Source organism: Triticum aestivum, chromosome 7A (genome assembly GCF_018294505.1).
Source record: "Triticum aestivum cultivar Chinese Spring chromosome 7A, IWGSC CS RefSeq v2.1, whole genome shotgun sequence".
Classification (NCBI taxonomy): Eukaryota; Viridiplantae; Streptophyta; class Magnoliopsida; order Poales; family Poaceae; genus Triticum; species Triticum aestivum.
Window position 1 is genome coordinate 70,386,040 of NC_057812.1, and position 23,485 is coordinate 70,409,524.

Here is a 23,485-nt window from a genome sequence, read left to right on the forward strand (position 1 = left end):
CACTTCCGCCCAGAGGTGAGTTAAATCCTTAATTACTACTCAGTTGAGTTATATATATAATCCTCACATAAATTCAATGAATACACGAACCACCCCCGTCTACAAAGCATAGCAACCTACAACTACCACAATTTGCAAAGACGGGAAGATAGCTCAACAGCATTGCCAACATATATAATACTCCTATACATGCATATATTCATAGTGTGATATAACTACATGCATAGAAAACAATAGGTAAAGGATGATCAACATGTAACTTGCCTTCGTTTTGGTTCAGAAAGTCACACTCCGGACAATAGCTCGCATCGCACTCCGGACAATCTACACGTTTCACACAATTCAACAAATCAATCATCGGAACACGAATAGAACCAAAACAAATCCAACAGCAATAAAATCATTTTTAAAACTCAACAACAGAATCTTAACATCACCTAAATTGCACTACGGTCACAACGCAAAAAGAAACAATCGATTCCGATAAACAGTTTGAAAGTTACGGCCTCCGGAAGGTTTGATTTGGATTTGAACGAATTCAAATTTGAACAATGCAAACATGTGCAAAGTTGGTACTGTGATAATGTGCTGATTTTTGTGAGATCATAGGAAAAAGAATTACCTAATTTGGACATATAGGTTAAAAGATATAGCTAGTTGAAGTTAGAGGAAGAATCTGAAAAGAAATAAAACAGCAACAGAAAACTCCTGAGCGCTGTAGCGAACTCCTGTGGAAGCTCCTGTAGAGACATGCCACATGGCGGTTCTTGATTGGCCGGGCGCGTGTGCTCACCCAAAACAGAGAAAAAAACGGCGGCGGTAGTCGGGCGGCGGCGGCTCTTCGGTGGGTCTCCGGCGAGGGCGAAGTGACGGATGGTGTGGCGCAGAGCGGAGGAGGTAGTGGTGGTGTTCAACGGCGACGGGGCTCCCTCGAGCGGCGGTGGCGAGTTCCTGAACTCCGGCGAAGTCGGGCGTCGGTGGCGGCGTCGTTCTGCTGCGCTGCAGGTTAACCAGAGGTGTCAAGGAACAGGCAACCGAGTGGGCGTTCGAGAAGAACAAGCGGCGCAGCCGGGGGCGTCCTTACGGTGACAGAAACGGCCGGCGAAGACGGCAGCGTCGCGAGCTCCTCGGTGAGATCTGATTTCCCCCGGCTCACGCGTGCGGCAACAGGGAAGATCGAGGAGGGGGTGTGGGGCTTCCCTGGAGTCTTTGACTCGCGCACGGCAGGTCGGGTGCTTGCTGGGTTGGCTAGGGCGCGAGCACGAGTCGGGTGCGGCCTCGACGTGCGTGCGTGCGGCGGTCGACCGGTATCCGGCTCGAGGAAGAAACAGGGGCGCGGGGTGGGGTCCGCTGGTAGCGGCTGAAGGCACGGGGCGTGCGTGCGTGTAGCGTACCGCTTCGGCAGCGGGTAGGTGGGCTGCGGCGGCTCGGGTTGGCGGGCCGCGGGTGGGGAAGTGCTCTGCTGGGCCGCGGGCGAGAGCTGGCTGGCTGGCTGGCCGGCCGGCTGTTTTTTTTCTTTTCTTTTACACAACTACAGGAACAGAAATAACTAAAATAAAAACAACAGAATAAAAACTAAATACAAATACATAGACACACATTAAAATGTATACTACTAACATAAACTACAGGAACACTAGTTCCTCACCTAATGCAAATTTTGGAAATTCATTTTGATGCAAAAGGCCACACAAACAGTAAAATAACACACAATTAAAATATTTTGAAGATTGCAAAAATTACCAGAACATATCAGATGAACTGGAAATAATATTCTGCACATTATGAACATTTTTAAAATAGGGGAGAAGTCATGTTATCTCCACTCCAAATAAATTGCCTTTGTTGCATAATGATTTGAATATTTTGAAAAAGCAAATAATGCAATAAAAATATGATATGCATATGAATGATCTATTAACATCCTAATTTAGGAAAATTGGGATGTTACAAACCTACCCCCCTTAAGATGAATCTCGCCCTCGAGATTCGGGCTGGCTAGCAAATAGGTGTGGGTGATCCTGCCTGAGATCTTCCTCTCGTTCCCAGGTAGCTTCCTCCTTTGTATGATGATCCCACTGAACCTTGCATAACTTAATTGTCTTGGTGCGAGTAACTCTCTCTACTGTCTCCAGAATCTTAACAGGCTTCTCGTCATATGTCAAATCACTCTCCAACTGAATTGCCTCAAGTGGGACCGTATCCCTTAATGGAACATCCATCATCTCTGCATGGAACTTCTCCAATTGAGATACATGAAACACATTATGAACTCCTGACAAGGATTCTAGCAACTCCAGCTGGTAAGCTACCTCTCCTCTATGCTCCAAGATCTTGTAAGGTCCCACAAAACGTGGTGCTAACTTACCCTTGATTCCAAACCTCTTAATTCCACGAAGTGGTGAAACTCGAAGGTATGCACGGTCTCCTACCTCATATGTCACCTCCTTGCGTTTTGCATCTGCATAACTCTTCTGCCTGGACTGTGCTATCTTTAGCCTATCACGAATCAACTTAACCTTCTCCTCAGCATCTCTGATCAAGTCTGGTCCAAAGAATTGACGCTCTCCAACCTCATCCCACATCAATGGTGTTCTGCACTTTCTGCCATACAATACCTCAAACGGTGCCATCTTCAGACTAGCCTGATAACTATTATTATATGAGAACTCTGCATAAGTTAAATTATCATCCCAACTGGACCCATAGTCCAAAGCACAAGCTCTCAACATATCCTCCAAAATCTGATTTACCCTCTCTGTCTGCCCATCTGTCTGTGGATGGAAAGCTGTACTGAACTCCAGCCTGGTGCCCAAGGATTCATGCAACTGACGCCAAAACTTGGATGTGAACTGAGTACCTCTATCATACACTACCTTCCTTGGAACTCCATGCAGACAAACAATTTTAGACATATAAATTTTTGCTAGTTAAGCACTGGTATAAGTAGTCTTTACCGGGATGAAGTGAGCAACTTTAGTCAAACGATCAACAACTACCCAAATAGAATCATAACCTGACCGAGTCCTGGGTAAACCTATAATGAAGTCCATACCAATCTCATCCCACTTCCAATCAGGTATAGGCAATGGTTGTAACAAACCTGCTGGTCGCTGATGTTCTGCTTTAACTCTCTGGCACACATCACATGTTGCAATATATCCAGCAATTTCCCTCTTCAGGCTAGGCCACCAAAATCTTTACCTCGAATCCAAATACATCTTAGTATTACCTGGGTGAATAGAATAAGGTGAATCATGCGCCTCCTGAAGAATCAACTTCCCGATATCTGCATCTTGAGGTACACAAATACGCTTCTCAAACCATATGGCTCCATGTTCATCCTCACGGAAACCTTCTGCCTTACCTTTAACCATATTCTCTTTTATCTCAGCAATCTCCTTATCATTCTTTTGAGCTTCTCTGATCCTGTCAAGCAAAGTAGGCTTTACCTCCAGTGTTGCTAAATATCCCTTAGGAACTATCTCAAACCTGAGATTCCTGAACTGTTCACATAACTCGGGTGGCATATTATCAATATTAATTGCATTTGCATGACTCCTACGACTCAATGCATCAGCAACAACATTAGGCTTACCAGGATGATACTACACATTCAAATCATAATCCTTAATAAGCTCCAACCATCTCCTCTGCCTGAGGTTCAAATCCTTCTGAGTAAAAATATACTTCAAGCTCTTATGATCAGTAAATATATCACAATGATTACCAATAAGATATGGCCTCCAAGTTTTCAATGCATGCACAACTGAGGCTAACTCCAAATCATGTGTAGGATAATTATGCTCATGATTCTTAAGATGACGTGAAGCATATGAAACAACTTTACCTTCCTGCATCAAAACACTCCCAAGTCCTTGACGAGAAGCATCACAATATACCTGGAAGTCCTTATGTATATCTGGCAGAGTTACGACTGGTGCTGTAACCAAACACTGCTTCAATTCCTGAAAGTTGGCTTCACATTCATCAGTCCAAACAAACTTCTTCTCCTTCTTCAACAATTCAGTCATAGGCTTTGCAATCTTGGAGAAGTTCTCAATAAACCTCCTGTAATAACCTGCAAGGCCCAAAAAGCTGTGAATCTCTCCAACTGTCGTGGGTGTCTCCCACTCTGTAACTGCAACAACCTTAGATGGATCAACTACAACTCCATTACCTGACACAACATGTCCAAGGAATGCTACCTCATCCAGCCAAAACTCACATTTGCTGAACTTGGCATACAACTGATGTTCCCTCAATTTCTCCAATACCAAACGCAAATGCACCTCATGCTCTTGCTTATTCTTGGAGAACACCAATATATCATCAATGAAAACAACCACAAATTTATCCAAGAACTCCATAAACACCTTGTTCATCATATTCATGAAGTATGCAGGGGCGTTAGTCAATCCAAATGACATAACAGTATATTCATACAACCCATACCTCGTAGTAAAAGCAGTCTTTGGAATATGTTGGTCATGAATCTTTAATTGATGATAACCAGAACGAGGATCAATCTTAGAAAACATAGTAGCTCCTTCCAACTGGTCAAACAGATCATTTATCATAGGCAAAGGATACTTACGGTTACCTCATTCAAAGAACGATAATCAACACACATCCTCAAGGTCCCATCCTTCTTCTCCACAAACAAATCCTTGCGCCTGCAATTCTCTTATCTGCTTCTTCAATTCCTCCAACTCTTGAGGAGGCATTCCATACGGTCTCTTTGCAATAGGTCCAGTGCCTGGTATTAAATCAATAAGAAACTCAATATCTCTATCTGGTGGCATACCTGGCAACTCCTCTGGAAACACATCTGGATAATCCCTCACAACTGGCACCTCTTCCAGGCTACCCCCTTAAGAGAGTTCACCTGCACCTGATTACACTTATACTTACACACATATTTGATCCTCTTCCCTCCTGGTGCACTGAGAGTAATAGATTGACTGGAACAATCAATGCGACCTTTATATAACTCTAACCAATCCATACCAAAAATAATATCCAGACCTTGTGACTTCAATATAATCAAATCCGTAGGAAACACATGCTTCCCAATAGATAAAGTCAACTGATGACAACCAACACCTGCTATCATCTCAGCTTCTGGGGAACTTGCTCTAATAGCCACACTAAGGGTTTTGGTCGGCAAGAATAGATGAGTTATAGATATAGTAGGGCCAAAAACTATGTATATATAAATATATTCTACCCATATGCATAATATGATCTCGGAGTTGGTGCAAGCATCTCGAGGTTGGAACATTCGCTTTGATGAGATGATCAAAGCGTTTGGGTTTGCGCAGACTTATGGAGAAGCCTGCGTTTACAAGAAAGTGAGTGGGCGCTCTGTAGCATTTCTCATATTATATGTAGATGACATACTTTTGATGGGGAATGATATAGAACTTTTGGACAGCATTAAGGCCTACTTGAATAAGAGTTTTTCAATGAAGGACCTTGGAGAAGCTGCTTATATATTAGGCATCAAGATCTATAGAGATAGATCAAGACGCCTCATAGGTCTTTCACAAAGCACATACCTTGATAAGATATTGAAGAAGTTCAATATGGATCAGTCTAAGAAGGGGTTCTTGCCTGTGTTGCAAGGTGTGAAATTGAGCTCAGCTCAATGTCCGACCACGGCAGAAGATATAGAAGAGATGAGTGTCATCCCCTGTGCCTCAGCCATAGGGTCTATTATGTATGCCATGCTGTGTACCAGACCTGATGTAAACCTTGCCGTGAGTTTGGTAGGAAGGTACCAAAGTAATCCGGGCAAGGAACACTAGACAGCGGTCAAGAATATCCTAAAGTACCTGAAAAGGACTAAGGACATGTTTCTCGTTTATGGAGGTGACGAAGAGCTCGTCGTAAAGGGTTACGTCGATGATAGCTTCGACACAGATCTGGATGACTCTAAGTCACAAACCGGATACGTGTATATGTTGAATGGTGGAGCAGTAAGCTGGTGCAGCTGCAAGCAGAGCATCGTGGCGGGATCTACATGTGAAGCGGAGTACATGGCAGCCTCGGAGGCAGCGCATGAAGCAATTTGGGTGAAGGAGTTCATCGCCGACCTAGGAGTCATACCCAATGCGTCGGGGCCGATCAAACTCTTCTGTGACAACACTGGAGCTATTGCACTTGCCAAGGAGCCCAGGTTTCACAAGAAGACCAGGCACATCAAGCGTCGCTTCAACTCCATTCGTGAAAATGTTCAAGATGGAGACATAGAAATTTGCAAAGTGCATACGGATCTGAATGTCGCAGATCCATTGACTAAACCTCTTCCGCGAGCAAAACATGATCAACACCAGAACTCTATGGGTGTTCGATTCATCACAATGTAACTAGATTATTGACTCTAGTGCAAGTGGGAGACTGTTGGAAATATGCCCTAGAGGCAATAATAAAATGATTATTATTATATTTCCTTGTTCATGATAATTGTATTTTATTCATGCTATAATTGTGTTATCCGGAAATCGTAATACATGTGTGAATACATAGACACCAACATGTCCCTAGTAAGCCTCTAGTTGACTAGCTCGTTGATCAATAGATAGTCATGGTTTCCTGACTATGGACATTGGATGTCATTGGTAACGAGATCACATCATTAGGAGAATGATGTGATGGACAAGACCCAATCCTAAGCCTAGCAGAAGATCGTATAGTTCGTTTGCTAGAACTTTTCCAATGTCAAGTATCTTTTCCTTAGACCATGAGATCATGTAACTCCCGTATATCGTAGGAGTGCTTTGGGTGTACCAAACGTCACAACGTAACTGGGTGACTATAAAGGTATACTACGGGTATCTCCGAAAGTGTCTGTTGGGTTGACACGGATCGAGACTGGGATTTGTCACTCCGTGTGACGGAGAGGTATCACTGGGCCCACTTGGTAATGCATCATCATAATGAGCTCAATGTGATCAAAGCTTTTGATCACAGGATCATGCATTACGGTACGAGTAAAGTGACTTGCCGGTAACGAGATTGAACGAGGTATCGGGATACCGACGATCGAATCTCGGGCAAGTAAAATACCGATTGACAAAGGGAATTGCATACGGGAGTGATTGAATCCTCGACATCGTGGTTCATCCGATGAGATCATCGAGGAGTATGTGGGAGCCAACATGGGTATCCAGATCCCGCTGTTGGTTATTGGCCGGAGAGGCATCTCGGTCATGTCTGCATGTCTCCCGAACCCGTAGGGTCTACACACTTAAGGTTCGGTGACGCTAGGGTTGTAGAGATATGAATATGCAGTAATCCGAAAGTTTTTCGGAGTCCCGGATGAGATCCGGGACATCACGAGGAGTTCCGGAATGGTCCGGAGGTGAAGAATTATATATAGGAAGTGTAGTTTCGGCCATCGGGAAAGATTCGGGGGTCACCGGTATTGTACCGGGACCACCGGATGGGTCCCGGGGGTCCACCGGGTAGGGCCACCCATCCCGTAGGGCCCCATGGGCTGAAGTGGGGAGGGGAACCAGCCCATAGTGGGCTGGTGCGCCCCCCTTGGCCCACCCCCTGCGCCTAGGGTTGAAACCCTAGGTTGGGGGGGGGGGGCGCCCCACTTGCCTTGGGGGGTACTCCACCCCCCTGGCCGCCGCCCCCAGATTCAATCTCCAGGGCCAGCGCCCCCCAGGGGGCCTATATAAAGGGGAGGAGGGAGGGGCAGCCGCACCCTTAAGCCTTGGCGCCTCCCTGTCCCCTGCTACACCTCTCCCTCTCGCAGAAGCTCGGCGAAGCCCTGCTGCGGTGACTGCTGCATCCACCATCACGCCGTCGTGCTGCTGGATCTTCATCAACCTCTCCTTCCCCCTTGCTGGATCAAGAAGGAGGAGACGTCACGCTGACCGTACGTGTGTTGAACGCGGAGGTGCTGTCCGTTCAGTGCTAGGATCTTTGGTGATTTAGATCACGTCGAGTACGACTCCCTCATCCCCGTTCTTTGAATGCTTCCGCTCGTGATCTACAAAGGTATGTAGATGCAATCCGATCACTCTATGCTAGATGAACTCATAGATGGATCTTGGTGAAACCATAGGAAATTTTTTATTTTCTGCAACGTTCCCCAACAGTGGCATCATGAGCTAGGTCTATGCGTAGTTCTCTTTGCACGAGTAGAACACAATTTGTTGTGGGCGTATATGTTGTCAACTTTCTTGCCGCTACTAGTCTTATTTTGCTTCAGCGGTATTGTGGGATGAAGCAGCCCGGACCAACCTTACACGTACGCTTACGTGAGACCGGTTCCACCGACTGACATGCACTAGTTGCATAAGGTGGCTGGCGGGTGTCTGTCTCTCCCACTTTAGTTGGAGCGGATTCGACGAAAAGGGTCCTTATGAAGGGTAAATAGAAGTTGACAAATCACGTTGTGGCTTTTACGTAGGTAAGAAAACGTTCTTGCTAGAACCCTATTGCAGCCACGTAAAACTTGCAACAACAATTAGAGGACGTCTAACTTGTTTTTGCAGCAAGTGCTTTGTGATGTGATATGGCCAAAGTTGTGATGAATGATGAATGATACATATGTGATGTATGAGATCATGTTCTTGTAATAGGAATCACGACTTGCATGTCGATGAGTATGACAACCGGCAGGAGCCATAGGAGTTGTCTTTATTTTTTGTATGACCTGTGCGTCATTGAGAAATGCCATGTAAATTACATTACTTTATTGCTAAATGTGTTAGCCATAGTAGTAGAAGTAATAGTTGGCGAGCAACTTCATGGAGACACGATGATGGAGATCATGGTGTCATGCCGGTGACAAGATGATCATGGAGCCCCAAGATGGAGATCAAAGGAGCTATATGATATTGGCCATATCATGTCACTATTATTATTTGATTGCATGTGATGTTTATCATGTTTTTGCATCTTGTTTACTTAGAACGACGGTAGTAAATAAGATGATCCCTCATAACAATTTCAAGAAAGTGTTCCACCTAACTGTGCGCCATTGCGACAGTTCGTTGTTTCGAAGCACCACGTGATGATCAGGTGTGATAGATTCCAACGTTCACATACAACGGGTGTAAGACAGATTTACACATGCAAACACTTAGGTTGACTTGACGAGCCTAGCATGTACAGACATGGCCTCGGAACACAAGAGACCAAAAGGTCGAACATGAGTCGGATGGAAGATACGATCAACATGGAGATGTTCACCGATGATGACTAGTCCGTCTCACATGATGATCGCACACGGCCTAGTCGAGTCAGATCATGTTTCACTTAGATGACTAGAGGGATGTCTAATCTGAGTGGGAGTTCACTAAATTAGATGAACTTAATTATCATGAACTTAGTCTAAAATCTTTGCACAAATGTCTTGTAGATCAAATGGCCAACGCTAATGTCAACCTCAACTTCAACGTGTTCCTAGAGAAAACCAAGATGAAAGACGATGGCAACAACTATACGGACTGGGTCTGGAACCTGAGGATCATCCTCATAGCTGCCAGGAAACAATATGTCCTAGAAGCACCGCTAGGTGATGCACCCATCCCAGAGAACCAAGACGTTATGAATGCTTGGCAGCAGCGTGCTAATGATTACTCCCTCGTTCAGTGCGGCATGCTTTACAGCTTAGAACCGGGGCTCCAAAAGCGTTTTGAGCAACACGGAGCATATGAGATGTTCGAAGAGCTGAAAATGGTTTTCCAAGCTCATGCCCGGGTCGAGAGATATGAAGTCTCCGACAAGTTCTACAGTTGTAAGATGGAGGAAAATAGTTCTGTCAGTGAGCACATACTCAAGATGTCTGGGTTGCACAACCGCTTGTCCCAGCTGGACATTAACCTCCCAGACGAGGCGGTCATTGACAAAATCCTTCATTCGCTCCCAGCTAGCTACAAGAGCTTTGCGATGAACTACAATATGCAGGGGATGGAGAAGAACATTCTTGAAGTTTTTGCAATGCTGAAATCAGCAGAGGTAGAAATCAAAAAGGAACATCAAGTGTTGATGGTCAATAAAACCACCAAGTTCAAGAAAGGCAAGGGTAAGAAGAACTTCAAGAAAGACGCCAAGGATGTTGCCGCGTCCGGTAAGCCAGTTGCCGGGAAGAAGTCAAAGAATGGACCCAAGCCTGAGACTGAGTGCTTTTATTGCAAAGGGAAGGGTCACTGGAAGCGGAACTGCCCCAAATACTTAGCGGACAAGAAGGCCGGCAACACTAAAGGTATATGTGATATACATGTAATTGATGTGTACCTTACCAGTGCTCGTAGTAGCTCCTGGGTATTTGATACCGGTGCCGTTGCTCATATTTGTAACTCAAAGCAGGAGCTGCGGAATAAGCGGAGACTGACGAAGGACGAGGTGACAATGCGCGCCGGGAATGGTTCCAAGGTCGATGTGATCGCCGTCGGCACGCTACCTCTACATTTACCTACGGGATTAGTTTTAAACCTCAATAATTGTTATTTAGTGCCAAGTTTGAGCATGAACATTGTATCTGGATCTCGTTTCATACGAGATGGCTACTCATTTAAATCCGAGAATAATGGTTGTTCTATTTATTTGAGAGATATGTTTTATGGTCATGCTCCGATGGTCAATGGTTTATTCTTAATGAATCTCGAACGTGATGTTACACATGTTCATAGTGTGAATGCCAAAAGATGTAAAGTTGACAACGATAGTCCCACATACTTGTGGCACTGTCGCCTTGGTCACATTGGTGTCAAGCGCATGTAGAAGCTCCATGCTGACGGACTTTTAGAGTCTCTCAATTATGAATCATTTGACACATGCGAACCATGCCTCATGGGAAAAATGACCAAGACTCCGTTCTCCGGAACAATGGAGCGAGCAACCAACTTATTGGAAATCATACATACTGATGTGTGCGGTCCAATGAGTGTTGAGGCTCGCAGAGGATATCGTTATGTTCTCACTCTCACTGATGACTTGAGTAGATATGGGTATGTCTACTTGATGAAACACAAGTCTGAGACCTTTGAAAAGTTCAAGGAATTTCAAAATGAGGTAGAGAATCAACGTGACCGTAACATAAAGTTCTTATGATCAGATCGTGGAGGAGAATATTTAAGTCACGAATTTGGCACACACTTAAGGAAATGTGGAATCGTTTCACAACTCACGCCGCCTGGAACACCTCAACATAACGGTGTGTCCGAACATCATAATCGCACTCTATTGGATATGGTGCGATCTATGATGTCTCTTACTGATTTACCACTATCATTTTGGGGATACACTCTAGAGACAGCTGCATTCACTTTAAATAGGGCACCGTCTAAATCCTTTGAGACGACACCGTATGAATTACGGTTTGGGAAGAAACCTAAGCTGTCGTTTCTAAAAGTTTGGGGATGCGATGCTTATGTTAAGAAACTTCAACCTGAAAAGCTCGAACCCAAGTCGGAAAAATACGTCTTCATAGGATACCCTAAGGAAACCATTGGGTATACCTTCTACCTAAGATCCGAAGGCAAGATCTTTGTTACCAAGAACGGATCCTTTCTAGAGAAAGAGTTTCTCTCGAAAGAAGTAAGTGGGAGGAAAGTGGAACTTGATGAAGTATTACCTCTTGAATCGGAGAGTAGCGCAGCTCAAGAAAATGTTTCTGTGGTGCCTCCACCGATTAGAGAGGAGGTTAATGATGATGATCATGAAACTTCAGATCACTGAACTTCGTAGGTCCACAAGGACACGTTCCGCACCAGAGTGGTACGGTAACCCTGTCCTGGAGATCATGTTGTTAGACAACGATGAACCTTCAAACTATGAAGAAGCAATGGCGGGCCCAGATTCCAACAAATGGCTTGAAGCCATGCAATCCGAGATAGGATCCATGTATGAAAACAAAGTATGGACTTTGACAGACTTGCCCGATAATCGGCAAGCGATATAAAAAAATGGATCTTTAAGAAGAAGACAGACGCGGATGGTAATGTTACCATCTATAAAGCTCGACTTGTCACTAAGGGTTATCGGTAAGTTCAAGGGGTTGACTACGATGAGACTTTCTCTACAGTAGCGAAGCTGAAGTCCGTCCGAATTATGTTAGCAATTGTCGCATACTATGATTATGAGATATGGCAAATGGACGTCAAAACGGCATTCCTTAACGGTTATCTTAAGGAAGAACTGTATATGATGCAGCCGGAAGATTTTGTCGACCCTAAGAATGCTAACAAGGTATGCAAGCTCCAACGATCCATTTATGGGCTGGTGCAAGCATCTCAGAGTTGGAACATTCGCTTTGATGAGATGATCAAAGTGTTTGGGTTTGGGCAGACTTATGGAGAAGCCTGCGTTTACAAGAAAGTGAGTGGGCGCTCTGTAGCATTTCTCATATTATATGTAGATGACATACTTTTGATGGGAAATGATATAGAACTTTTGGACAACATTAAGGCCTACTTGAATAAGAGTTTTTCAATGAAGGACCTTGGAGAAGCTGCTTATATATTAGGCATCAAGATCTATAGAGATAGATCAAGACGCCTCATAGGTCTTTCACAAAGCACATACCTTGATAAGATATTGAAGAAGTTCAATATGGATCAGTATAAGAAGGGGTTCTTGCCTGTGTTGCAAGGTGTGAAATTGAGCTCAGCTCAATGTCCGACCATGGTAGAAGATATAGAAGAGATGAGTGTCATCCCCTATGCCTCAGCCATAGGGTCTATTATGTATGCCATGCTGTGTACCAGACCTGATGTAAACCTTGCCGTGAGTTTGGTAGGAAGGTACCAAAGTAATCCGGGCAAGGAACACTGGACAGCGGTCAAGAATATCCTAAAGTACCTGAAAAGGACTAAGGACATGTTTCTCGTTTATGGAGGTGACGAAGAGCTCGTCGTAAAGGGTTACGTCGACAATAGCTTCGACACAGATCTGGATGACTCTAAGTCACAAACCGGATACGTGTATATGTTGAATGGTGGAGCAGTAAGCTGGTGCAGCTGCAAGCAGAGCGTCGTGGCGGGATCTACATGTGAAGCGGAGTACATGGCAGCCTCGGAGGCAGCGCATGAAGCAATTTGGGTGAAGGAGTTCATCACCGACCTAGGAGTCATACCCAATGCGTCGGGGCCGATCAAACTCTTCTGTGACAACACTGGAGCTATTGCACTTGCCAAGGAGCCCAGGTTTCACAAGAAGACCAGGCACATCAAGCGTCGCTTCAACTCCATTCGTGAAAATGTTCAAGATGGAGACATAGAAATTTGCAAAGTGCATACGGATCTGAATGTCGCAGATCCATTGACTAAACCTCTTCCGCGAGCAAAACATGATCAACACCAGAACTCTATGGGTGTTCGATTCATCACAATGTAACTAGATTATTGACTCTAGTGCAAGTGGGAGACTGTTGGAAATATGCCCTAGAGGCAATAATAAAAGGATTATTATTATAATTCCTTGTTCATGATAATTGTCTTTTATTCATGCTATAATTGTGTTATCCGGAAATCGTAATACATGTGTGAATACATAGACACCAACATGTCCCTAGTAAGCCTCTAGTTGACTAGCTCATTGATCAACAGATAGTCATGGTTTCCTGACTATGGACATTGGATGTCATTGGTAACGAGATCACATCATTAGGAGAATGATGTGATGGACAAGACCCAATCCTAAGCATAGCACAAGATCGTATAGTTCGTTTGCTAGAGCTTTTCCAATGTCAAGTATCTTTTCCTTAGACCATGAGATCGTGTAACTCCGGGATACCGTAGGAGTGCTTTGGGTGTACCAAATGTCACAACGTAACTGGGTGACTATAAAGGTATACTACGGGTATCTTCGAGACTGGGATTTGTCACTCTGTGTGACGGAGAGGTATCACTGGCCCACTCGGTAATGCATCATCATAATGAGCTCAATGTGATCAAAGTGTTTGATCACGGGATCATGCATTACGGTACGAGTAATGTGACTTGCCGGTAACGAGATTGAACGAGGTATCGGGATACCGACGATCGAATCTCGGGCAAGTAAAATACCGATTAACAAAGGGAATTGTATATGGGATTGATTGAATCCTCGACATCGTGGTTCATCCGATGAGATCATCGAGGAGTATGTGCGAGCCAACATGGGTATCGAGATCCCGCTGTTGGTTATTGGCCGGAGAGGCGTCTCGGTCATGTCTGCATGTCTCCCGAACCCGTAGGGTCTACACACTTAAGGTTCAGTGACGTTAGGGTTGTAGAGATATGAATATGCAGTAATCCGAAAGTTGTTCGGAGTCCCGGATGAGATCCCGGACGTCACGAGGAGTTCCGGAATGGTCTGGAGGTGAAGAATTATATATAGGAAGTGCAGTTTCGGCCATCAGGAAAGATTCGGGGGTCACCGGTATTGTACCGGGACCACCGGATGGGTCCCGGGGGTCCACCGGGTGGGGCCACCCATCCCGGAGGGCCCCATGGGCTGAAGTGGGGAGGGGAACCAGCCCATAGTGGGCTGGTGCGCCCCCCTTGGCCCACCCCCTGCGCCTAGGGTTGAAACCCTAGGGTGGGGGGGGCACTTGCCTTGGGGGTACTCCACCCCCCTGGCCGCCGCCCCCTTTGGGAGATTCAATCTCCAGGGCCGGCGCCCCCCAGGGGGCCTATATAAAGGGGGGGGGGAGGGAGGGGCAGCCGCACCCTTAAGCCTTGGCGCCTCCCTCTCCCCTGCTACACCTCTCCCTCTCGCAGAAGCTCGGCGAAGCCCTGCTGCGGTGACTGCTGCATCCACCACCACGCCGTCGTGCTGCTGGATCTTGATCAACCTCTCCTTCCCCCTTACTGGATCAAGAAGGAGGAGACGTCACGCTGACCATACATGTGTTGAACGCGGAGGTGCTGTCGGTTCGGCGCTAGGATCTCCGGTGATTTGGATCACGTCGAGTACGACTCCCTCATCCCCGTTCTTTGAACGCTTCCGCTCGCGATCTACAAAGGTATGTAGATGCAATCCGATCACTCGTTGCTAGATGAACTCATAGATGGATCTTGGTGAAACCGTAGGAATTTTTTTATTTTCTGCAACGTTCCCCAACAATAACGTTGTAATATAAAACAACATGAATGGTGGTCTCAGCACTAGCTCCTACTTAATTAACTGGTCAAGATAACTTGGGGGGGTTAACTAATAAACAACAAGAAGTATAGCTGGTTTATAAAATAATTTTCGCTCCTATGGCTTTTCTAATCCATTTTTGAGGGTCACGTCCTACAGTCAACACACTGCTCTGATGCCATCTGTAATGACCAAACCTCGAAGGATTTGAGTCTCTGTGCTTACCGTGCTAGTCCCTGGATCAAACTCACTAGCACACACAGTATAGATGAATACCAGAATAGCAAGTGCATCATTTATTACAACGTATGATCCAGAGTATATAAAATAAAACAATCTGCATAGCACTCGGCTAGCTTTATTCAATCAAACAGCGGAAAGTAGCAGAAAATAACGATGAGTCCCATCATAGCCCACTGGCGATGCTGAGTGCAGACTCGCGACCCTAACGGTACCTTACTCTTCGTCTGAATATCCTGCAACATGAGACATTGCAGCCACATAGGTCAATACTTGGATTGTATTGGCAAGTTACACAGGGGTAATAATATAGCAGACATACATGTATATGCATAGTATAACAAAGGAAGGCTTGAGGGTTTATTTTTGCAGAAAGCTGATTTTATCCTCATAACTACCTAATAGTCATATTTTTATTTAGTTCTTTTATTACTACAATTAAATACACAAGGTTGAGTTGGCAAAATCAACTCCAACCTACACTTTTATTAAGGTTCCCACAAATATTATTAAGTGTCACATCTGTCAAGATCATCCAACAACTGTAATGGCATAGTGGCTCAAATTTACCCATAACCGGGGCACGGCTAATCATGATTAGTTTTAATACTCTGCAGAGTTTTGTACGCTTTACCCACTGGACCCAATCCGAAGATTGAGACGAAGTTTTCAGAAGAGGTTCCCTTAACCACCTGACGGCCACATCCCACCTATATATGCTACATCTGTCGACACAGTCTGGGCAAGGGTTCCAACAACTGATCAACTAAGCCAGAGCCCATATAGCTAGTGGCCGCACATGGAAGATACTAGTCACTAAGTCTGTCTGATCTTTTTGAACCTGGGCGGCATTCCACTTAGGGTGCACTCTCATGAGCGCATGGCCTTAGAAAAGGTGCAAGACCCCATGATGCCTTCCCTCAACACCAAGCTATACCACTTCCGCCCAGAGGTGAGTTAAATCCTTAATTACTACTCAATTTAGTTATATATATAATCCTCACATAAACTCAATGAATACAGGAACCACCCCCGTCTACAAAGCATAGCAACCTACAACTACCACGATTTGCAAAGACGGGAAGATAGCTCAACAGCATTGCCAACATATATAATACTCCTATACATGCATATATTCATAGTGTGATATAACTACATGCATAGAAAACAATAGGTAAAGGATGATCAACATGTAACTTGCCTTGGTTTTGGTTCAGAAAGTCACACTCCTGACAATAGCTCGCGTCGCACTTCGGACAATCTACACGTTTCACACAATTGAACAAATCAAACATCGGAACACGAATAGAACCAAAACAAAACCAACAGCAAGAAAATCATTTTTAAAACTCAACAACAGAATCTTAACATCACCTAAATTGCACTACGGTCTCAAAGCAAAAAGAAACAATCGATTCCGATAAACGGTTTGAAAGTTACGGCCTCCGGAAGGTTTGATTTGGATTTGAACGAATTCCAATTTGAACAGTGCAAACATGTGCAAAGTTGGTACTGTGATAATGTGCTAATTTTTGTGAGATCATAGGAAAAAGAATTACCTAATTTGGACATATAGGTTAAAAGATATAGCTAGTTGAAGTTAGAGGAAGAATCTGAAAAGAAATAAAACAGCAACAGAAAACTCCTGAGCGCTGTAGCGAACTCCTGTAGAAGTTCCTGTAGAGACATGCCACATGGCGGTTCTTGATTGGCCGGGCGCATGTGCTCACCCAAAACAGAGAAAAAAACGGCGGCGGTAGTCGGGCGTCGGAGGCGGCGGCTCTTTGGTGGGTCTCCGGCGAGGGCGAAGTGACGGATGGTGTGGCGCAGAGCGGAGGAGGTAGTGGTGGTGTTCAACGGCGACGGGGCTCCCTCGAGCGGCGGTGGCGAGTTCCTGAACTCCGGCGAAGTCGGGCGTCGGTGGCAGCGTCGTTCTGCTGCGCTGCAGGGTAACCAGAGGTTTCAAGGAACGGGCAACCGAGTGGGCGTTCGAGAAGAACAAGCGGCACAGCCGGGGGCGTCCTTACGGTGACAGAAACGGCCGGCGAAGACAGCGGCGTCGTGAGCTCCTCGGTGAGATCCGATTTCCCCCGGCTCACGCGTGCGGCAACAGGGAAGATCGAGGAGGGGGTGCGGGGCTTCCCTGGAATCTTTGACTCGCGCACGGCAGGTCGGGTGCTTGCTGGGTTGGCTAGGGCGTGAGCGCGAGTCGGGTGCGGCCTCGGCGTGCGTGCGCGCGGCGGTCAACCGGTGTCCGGCTCGGGGAAGAAACAGGGGCGCGGGGTGTGGTCCGCTGGCAGCGGCTGAAGGCGCGGGGCATGCGTGCGTGTAGCATACCGCTTCGGCAGCGGGTAGGTGGGCTGCGGCTGCTCGGGTTGGCGGGCCGCGGGTGGGGAAGTGCTCTGCTGGGCTGCGGGCGAGAGCTGGCTGGCTGGCCGGCCGGCTGGTTTTTTTTCTTTTCTTTTACACAACTACAGGAACAGAAATAACTAAAATAAAAAAACAGAATAAAAACTAAATACAAATACTTAGACACACATTAAAATGTATACTACTAACTTAACTACAGGAACACTAGTTCCTCACCTAATGCAAATTTTGGAAATTCATTTTGATGCAAAAGGCCACACAAACAGTAAAATAACACACAATTAAAATATTTTGGAGATTGCAAAAATTACCAGAATATATCAGATGAATTGGAAATAATATTATGCACATTATGAACATTTTTAAAATAGGGGAGAAGTCATGTTATCTCCACTCCAAATAAATTGCCTTTGTTGCATAATGATTTGAATATTCTGAAAAAGCAAATAATGCAATAAAAATATGATATGCATATGAATGATCTATTAACATCCTAATTTAGGAAAATTGGGATGTTACACTCATCAAGCGGCATGCCCCTCCAGGCAGCACCTCCCAGTGCCAGCCCGGCGGAGCCCAGTCCCGGACATGGGTCAGCCGGACGTCGTCGCAGAAGGGTCGACGGCGAGGATGCGGGCCCGGCATCATCGAGAACAAATACTATATGCCCGCAAAAAGTAACATTTTTTAATGATTGGATTTTGATAACTAAAATTTCTAACATTTCTATATAACTAACATTTCTATAACATTTCTAACAATGCTATATAACTAACATTTCTATAACATTTCTAATATTTCTATAACTAAAAAATAGAAAAAAAATTATAACATTTCTATATAACTAACATTTGTAAAACATTTCTATAACTAATAAAAAGAAAAATTTCTAACTTTTTTATAACTATTTCTATAACTAAAAAACAGAAAAATTTCTAACATTTCTATAAATATTTCTATAACTAAAAAACAGGAGAAAAATATATAACTAAAAACAGAAAAACAAAGTGTATGTGTGTGTGTGTGCTCACCGGCGAGGCGAGAGGCGACGGGGGGCGGCGACGGGGATGGCGACGGGCGGCGACGACGGGGATGGCAACGATGGGGACAGGGACGGGGCGGCGACGACGGGGACGGGGATGGGGCGGCGACGACGGGGACGGGGACGTGGCGGCCGGGGACGACGCGGGACGGGCCGGGACGGGGCGGCGGTGACGACGGGGACGGGGACGGCCGGGGCGGCGACGACGGGGACGGGGCGGCGACGGGGGTGGCGACAAGGGATATGGAGACGGGGGCGGTGGGCGATGGGGCAGAGGAGAAGAAGCAGATGAGAAACTAAATTTTTTGAAGTGTTTTCTTATATAGGATGGACCTTTAGTACCGGTTGGAGCCACCAAACAGTACTAAAGGCCTGTTTTGGCCAGGCCATGCGGCGAGAAGCGCGCCCGCTTTAGTACCGGGTGGTGGCTCCAACCGGTACTAAAGGCCCCCCCTTTAGTACCGGTTGGTGCCACGACCCCGTACTAAAGGGGGTGCGCTGGCGCAGGTGCGGTGCGGCAAGTTTAGTCCCACCTTGCTAGCCGAGGGGCGTCCGCACTGGTTTATAAGCCCCCGTGCGGTAGCTCTCTCGAGCTCCTCTCCAAAGCAGGCCTACTAGGCCTACATGTTCCGTGCTGCCCTGTGGGCCTACTGGGCCTTTGCGGGTCTGCATCCTGGCCCAACAACACGTTGGGTTTCTAGTCGTATGCAGGCCGCTCTGGCCCAGTAGGCGGGCTTTTTTTCTTTATTTATTTTTGTTTTATTTATTTTTGAGTTGTTTTTTTTCTGTATTTAGAGTTTCTTTGTACAAAAAATTACAAACTTTCTGTTAGTGCCCGTAGTTTTCAAATTTGAATAGTTTAAATTTTGAATTATTTGAAATTAGTGTGAATCACTAGTTTGTGAATAACTTAACTTTAAAAATCAGTAAAGGCAAGAAAGAATTTGTTTGCACATAAATTTCTTCGCGTTTCAAATGCCAAAACAGATAACTACCCTAACTATTACAGAGATTCCCTCCTGGGTGTGAAACACAAAAGAAAGTGATGATAGTGAAGCCGATCACATCCCAGATCTTTGGGTGTGAAACTTTTTCTTCGCGTGTGTCCCTTTGCGCCGTAACCATGGAAAATCTTCATCATTTAACGGGTTGCTCGGGTCAAAATTCACTGTGAATGGAGCAATTTCATCAAACTTTTCATAATCTTCTGACATGTCTGTCTTGTCATCCACTCCCACGATGTTTCTCTTCCCAGAAAGAACTATGTGCTGCTTTGGCTCATTGTACGATGCATTCACTTCCTTATCTTTTCTTTTTCTCGGCTTGGTAGACATGTCCTTCACATAGAAAACCTGTGCCACATCATTGGCTAGGACGAATGGTTCGCCTGCATATGCAAGATTGTTGAGATCCACTGTTGCCATTCCGTATTGCGGGTCTTTTGTTACCCCGCCTCGTGTCATATTGACCCATTTGCACCGAAACAAAGGGACCTTCAAACCACGTCGATAGTCAAGTTCCCATATGTCATGTATATAACCATAATATGTTTCCTTTCCCGTCTTGGTTTCTGCATCAAAGCGGACACCACTGTTTTGGTTGGTGCTCTTCTTATCTTGGGCGATCGTGTAAAATGTATTACCATTTATCTCGTACCCTTTCAAAGTCATTATATTCGAAGATGGTAACTGGGACAGCAAGTACAGTTCATCTTCAATAGAGGCGTCATGCATGGTACATGTCTGCAACCAGCTGGTGAAACTCCTGGTTTGTTCACGTGTAATCTAGTCATCAGACCGCTCCGGGTGTTTGGAGTGTAGCAAATTCTTGTGTTCATCCATATACGGAGCCACCAAGGCGGAATTCTGTAGAACTGTGTAGTCTGTTTCAGTGAGAGAATGTCCGTCCATACATATTATTTGTTCCCCTCCTAGCGTGCCTTTTCCATCCAGTCTGCCCTTATGCCACGATTCAGGAACACCAATCGGCTTAAGGTCAGGAATAAAGTCAATACAAAACTCAATGACCTCCTCATTTTCATGGCCCTTGGAGATGCTTCCTTCTGGCCTAGCACGGTTATGAACATATTTCTTTAAGACTCCCATGAACCTCTCAAAGGGGAACATATTGTGTAGAAATACAGGACCCAAAACATTAATCTCTTCGCATAGGTGAACTAGGACGTGTGTCATGATGTTGAAGAAGGATGGTGGGAACACCAACTTGAAACTGACAAGACATTGCACCAAATCATTCTCTAACCTTGGTATGATTTCTGGATCGATTACCTTCTGAGAGATTGCATTGAGAAATGCACATAGCTTCACAATGGCTAATCGAATGTTTTTCGGTAGAAGCCCCCTCAATGCAACCGGAAGCAGTTGCGTCATAATCACATGGCAGTCATGAAACTTTAGGTTCTGGAACTTTTTCTCTGCCATGTTTATTATTCCCTTTATATTCGATGAGAAGCCAGACGGTACCTTAATACTGAGTAGGCATTCAAAGAAGATTTCCTTCTCTTCTTTGGTAAGAGCGTAGCTTGCATGACCCTGATGTATGCCGTCTTTTCCGTGCATACGTTGCTGGTCCTCCCGTGCGTCATGTGTATCTTTTGTCTTCCCATACATGCCCAAGAAGCCAAGCAGGGTCACACAAAGATTCTTCGTCACGTGCATCACGTCGATTGTGGAGCGGACCTCTAGGTCTTTCCTATAGGGCAGGTCCCAAAATATAGATTTCTTCTTCCACATGGGTGCGCGTCCATCAGCATCATTCGGAACAGGTTGTCCACCAGGACCCTTTCCAAATACCACCTTCAAATCCTTGACCATATCATGTACATCAGCACCAGTACGGTGGCGAGGCTTCGTCCGGTGATCTGCCTCACCTTTGAAATGCTTGCCTTTCTTTCTTACGGGATGCCTGCTCGGAAGAAATCGACGATGTCCCAGGTACACATTCTTCTTACAATTAGCCAAATATATACTATCGGTATCGGCCAAATAGTGCGTGCATGCGCGGTATCCCTTGTTTGTCTGTCCTAAAAGGTTACTGAGAGCAGGCCAATCATTGGTGTTCACGAACAACAACGCCTTTAGGTCAAATTCTTCCCCCATGTGCTCATCCCACGCACATACACCTGTTCCATTCCACAGTTGTAAGAGTTCTTCAACTAATGGCCTTAGGTACACATCAATGTCGTTGCCGGGTTGCTTAGGGCCTTGGATGAGCACTGGCATCATAATGAACTTCCGCTTCATGCACAACCAAGGAGGAATGTTATACAAACATAGAGTCACAGGCCAGGTGCTATGGTTGCTTCTTTGCTCCCCAAAAGGATTAATGCCATCTGCGCTTAGACCAAACCATACGTTCCGTGCGTCATCTGCAAACTCCTTCCCGTGCTTTCTTTCGATTTTTCTCCACTGCGACCCGTCAACGGGTACTCTCAACTTTCCGTCTTTCTTACGGTCTTCTCTGTGCGATCGCATCGCCTTGGCATGCTCTTTGTTTTGGAACAAACGTTTCAACCGTGGTATTATAGGAGCATACCACATCACCTTGGCAGGAATCTTCTTCCTGGGGCGCTCGCCCTCGACATCACCAGGAGCAAACCGGGCAAGCGTTCAAATCCTCGTACTCACCGCGGTAGAGGATGCAATCATTAGGGCATGCATGTATCTTCTGCACCTCTAACCCTAGAGGGAAGACAACCTTCTTTGCTTCGTACGTACTCTCGGGCAATTCGTTGTCCTTTGGAAGCATATTCTTTATCATTACCAGCAACTTTCCAAATCCCTTGTCAGATACACCATTCTCTGCCTTCCATTGCAGCAATTCCAGTGTGGTGCCTAGCTTTTTCTTGTCACCTATGCAATTCGGGTACAACAATTTTTTGTGATCCTCTAACATGTGCTGCAACTTCTTCTTCTCCAAATCACTTGCGCAGTTTCTCTTTGCATCGGCAATGGCCCGACCTAGATCATCAATGGGCTCATCTGATGCCTCTTCTTCAGCTTCTTCCCGCATTGCCGGCTCAGCTTCTTCCCGCATTACCGGCTCAGATTCTTCCCCCATTGTTGTATCATCGTATTCTAGGAACCCATGGCTAGGATAGCTGTCGTCGTCCTCTTCTTCTTCATTGTCTTCCATCATAACCCCTCTTTCTCCGTGCTTGGTCCAAACATTATAGTGGGGCATGAAACCGGACTCAAACAGGTCGACGTGAATGGTTCCTGACATAGAGTAATTGTGACCATTCTTACAGCCAGCACATGGACAAGGCATAAAACCATCCGCCCGCTTGTTTGCCTCAGCCGCAAGCAGAAAAGTATGAACGCCATTAATGAACTCGGGAGAGCATCGATCATCGTACATCCATTGCCAGCTCATCTTCAATACACAGCACCGAAAACACCAAATCTATAATACCTAAATAGTTCATCCCCACTATATTATTTCTCTTGACTTGTAGCCTATCCATATCAGCAGCCTAGCCACGTCAGCATTCTGTTACCCGCTTACAGGTGGGACCCACTACAGGTTGACCAGCATATCCACTACCTTGGCCTGTTCTTATTCTCATTGTTTTAGTTGGTGAATCATTTCAGTTCCGTGCGTTCACTTCTCGCAAACCAGCAATCACATGCAGCCCACTTCAGCCAATATGAGTTGTGAAGCGGCGTCTTCTCCCCTTCCCCTTCCATCCCGCCCCTTCATCTTCTTTGATACAGTCCTTCC

The 23,485-nt window shown here is 45.6% G+C and overlaps 1 protein-coding gene across 1 annotated transcript in view; it reads right to left on the reverse strand.

The window, feature by feature from the left end:
- Positions 1-264: 264 nt before the first annotated feature.
- The window catches only part of LOC123153038 (mucin-2-like), a 49,178-nt gene continuing 25,957 nt past the window's right edge, over positions 265-23,485 (reverse strand). The window contains exons 2-4 of the mRNA XM_044572359.1: positions 1,085-1,350; positions 794-999; positions 265-324 (exon numbers count right to left, since the gene is read on the reverse strand). Coding sequence (XP_044428294.1) covers positions 285-324; positions 794-999; positions 1,085-1,350 — 512 coding nt within the window. The 3' untranslated portion in view covers positions 265-284. The remainder of the gene's footprint in view (positions 325-793; positions 1,000-1,084; positions 1,351-23,485) is intronic.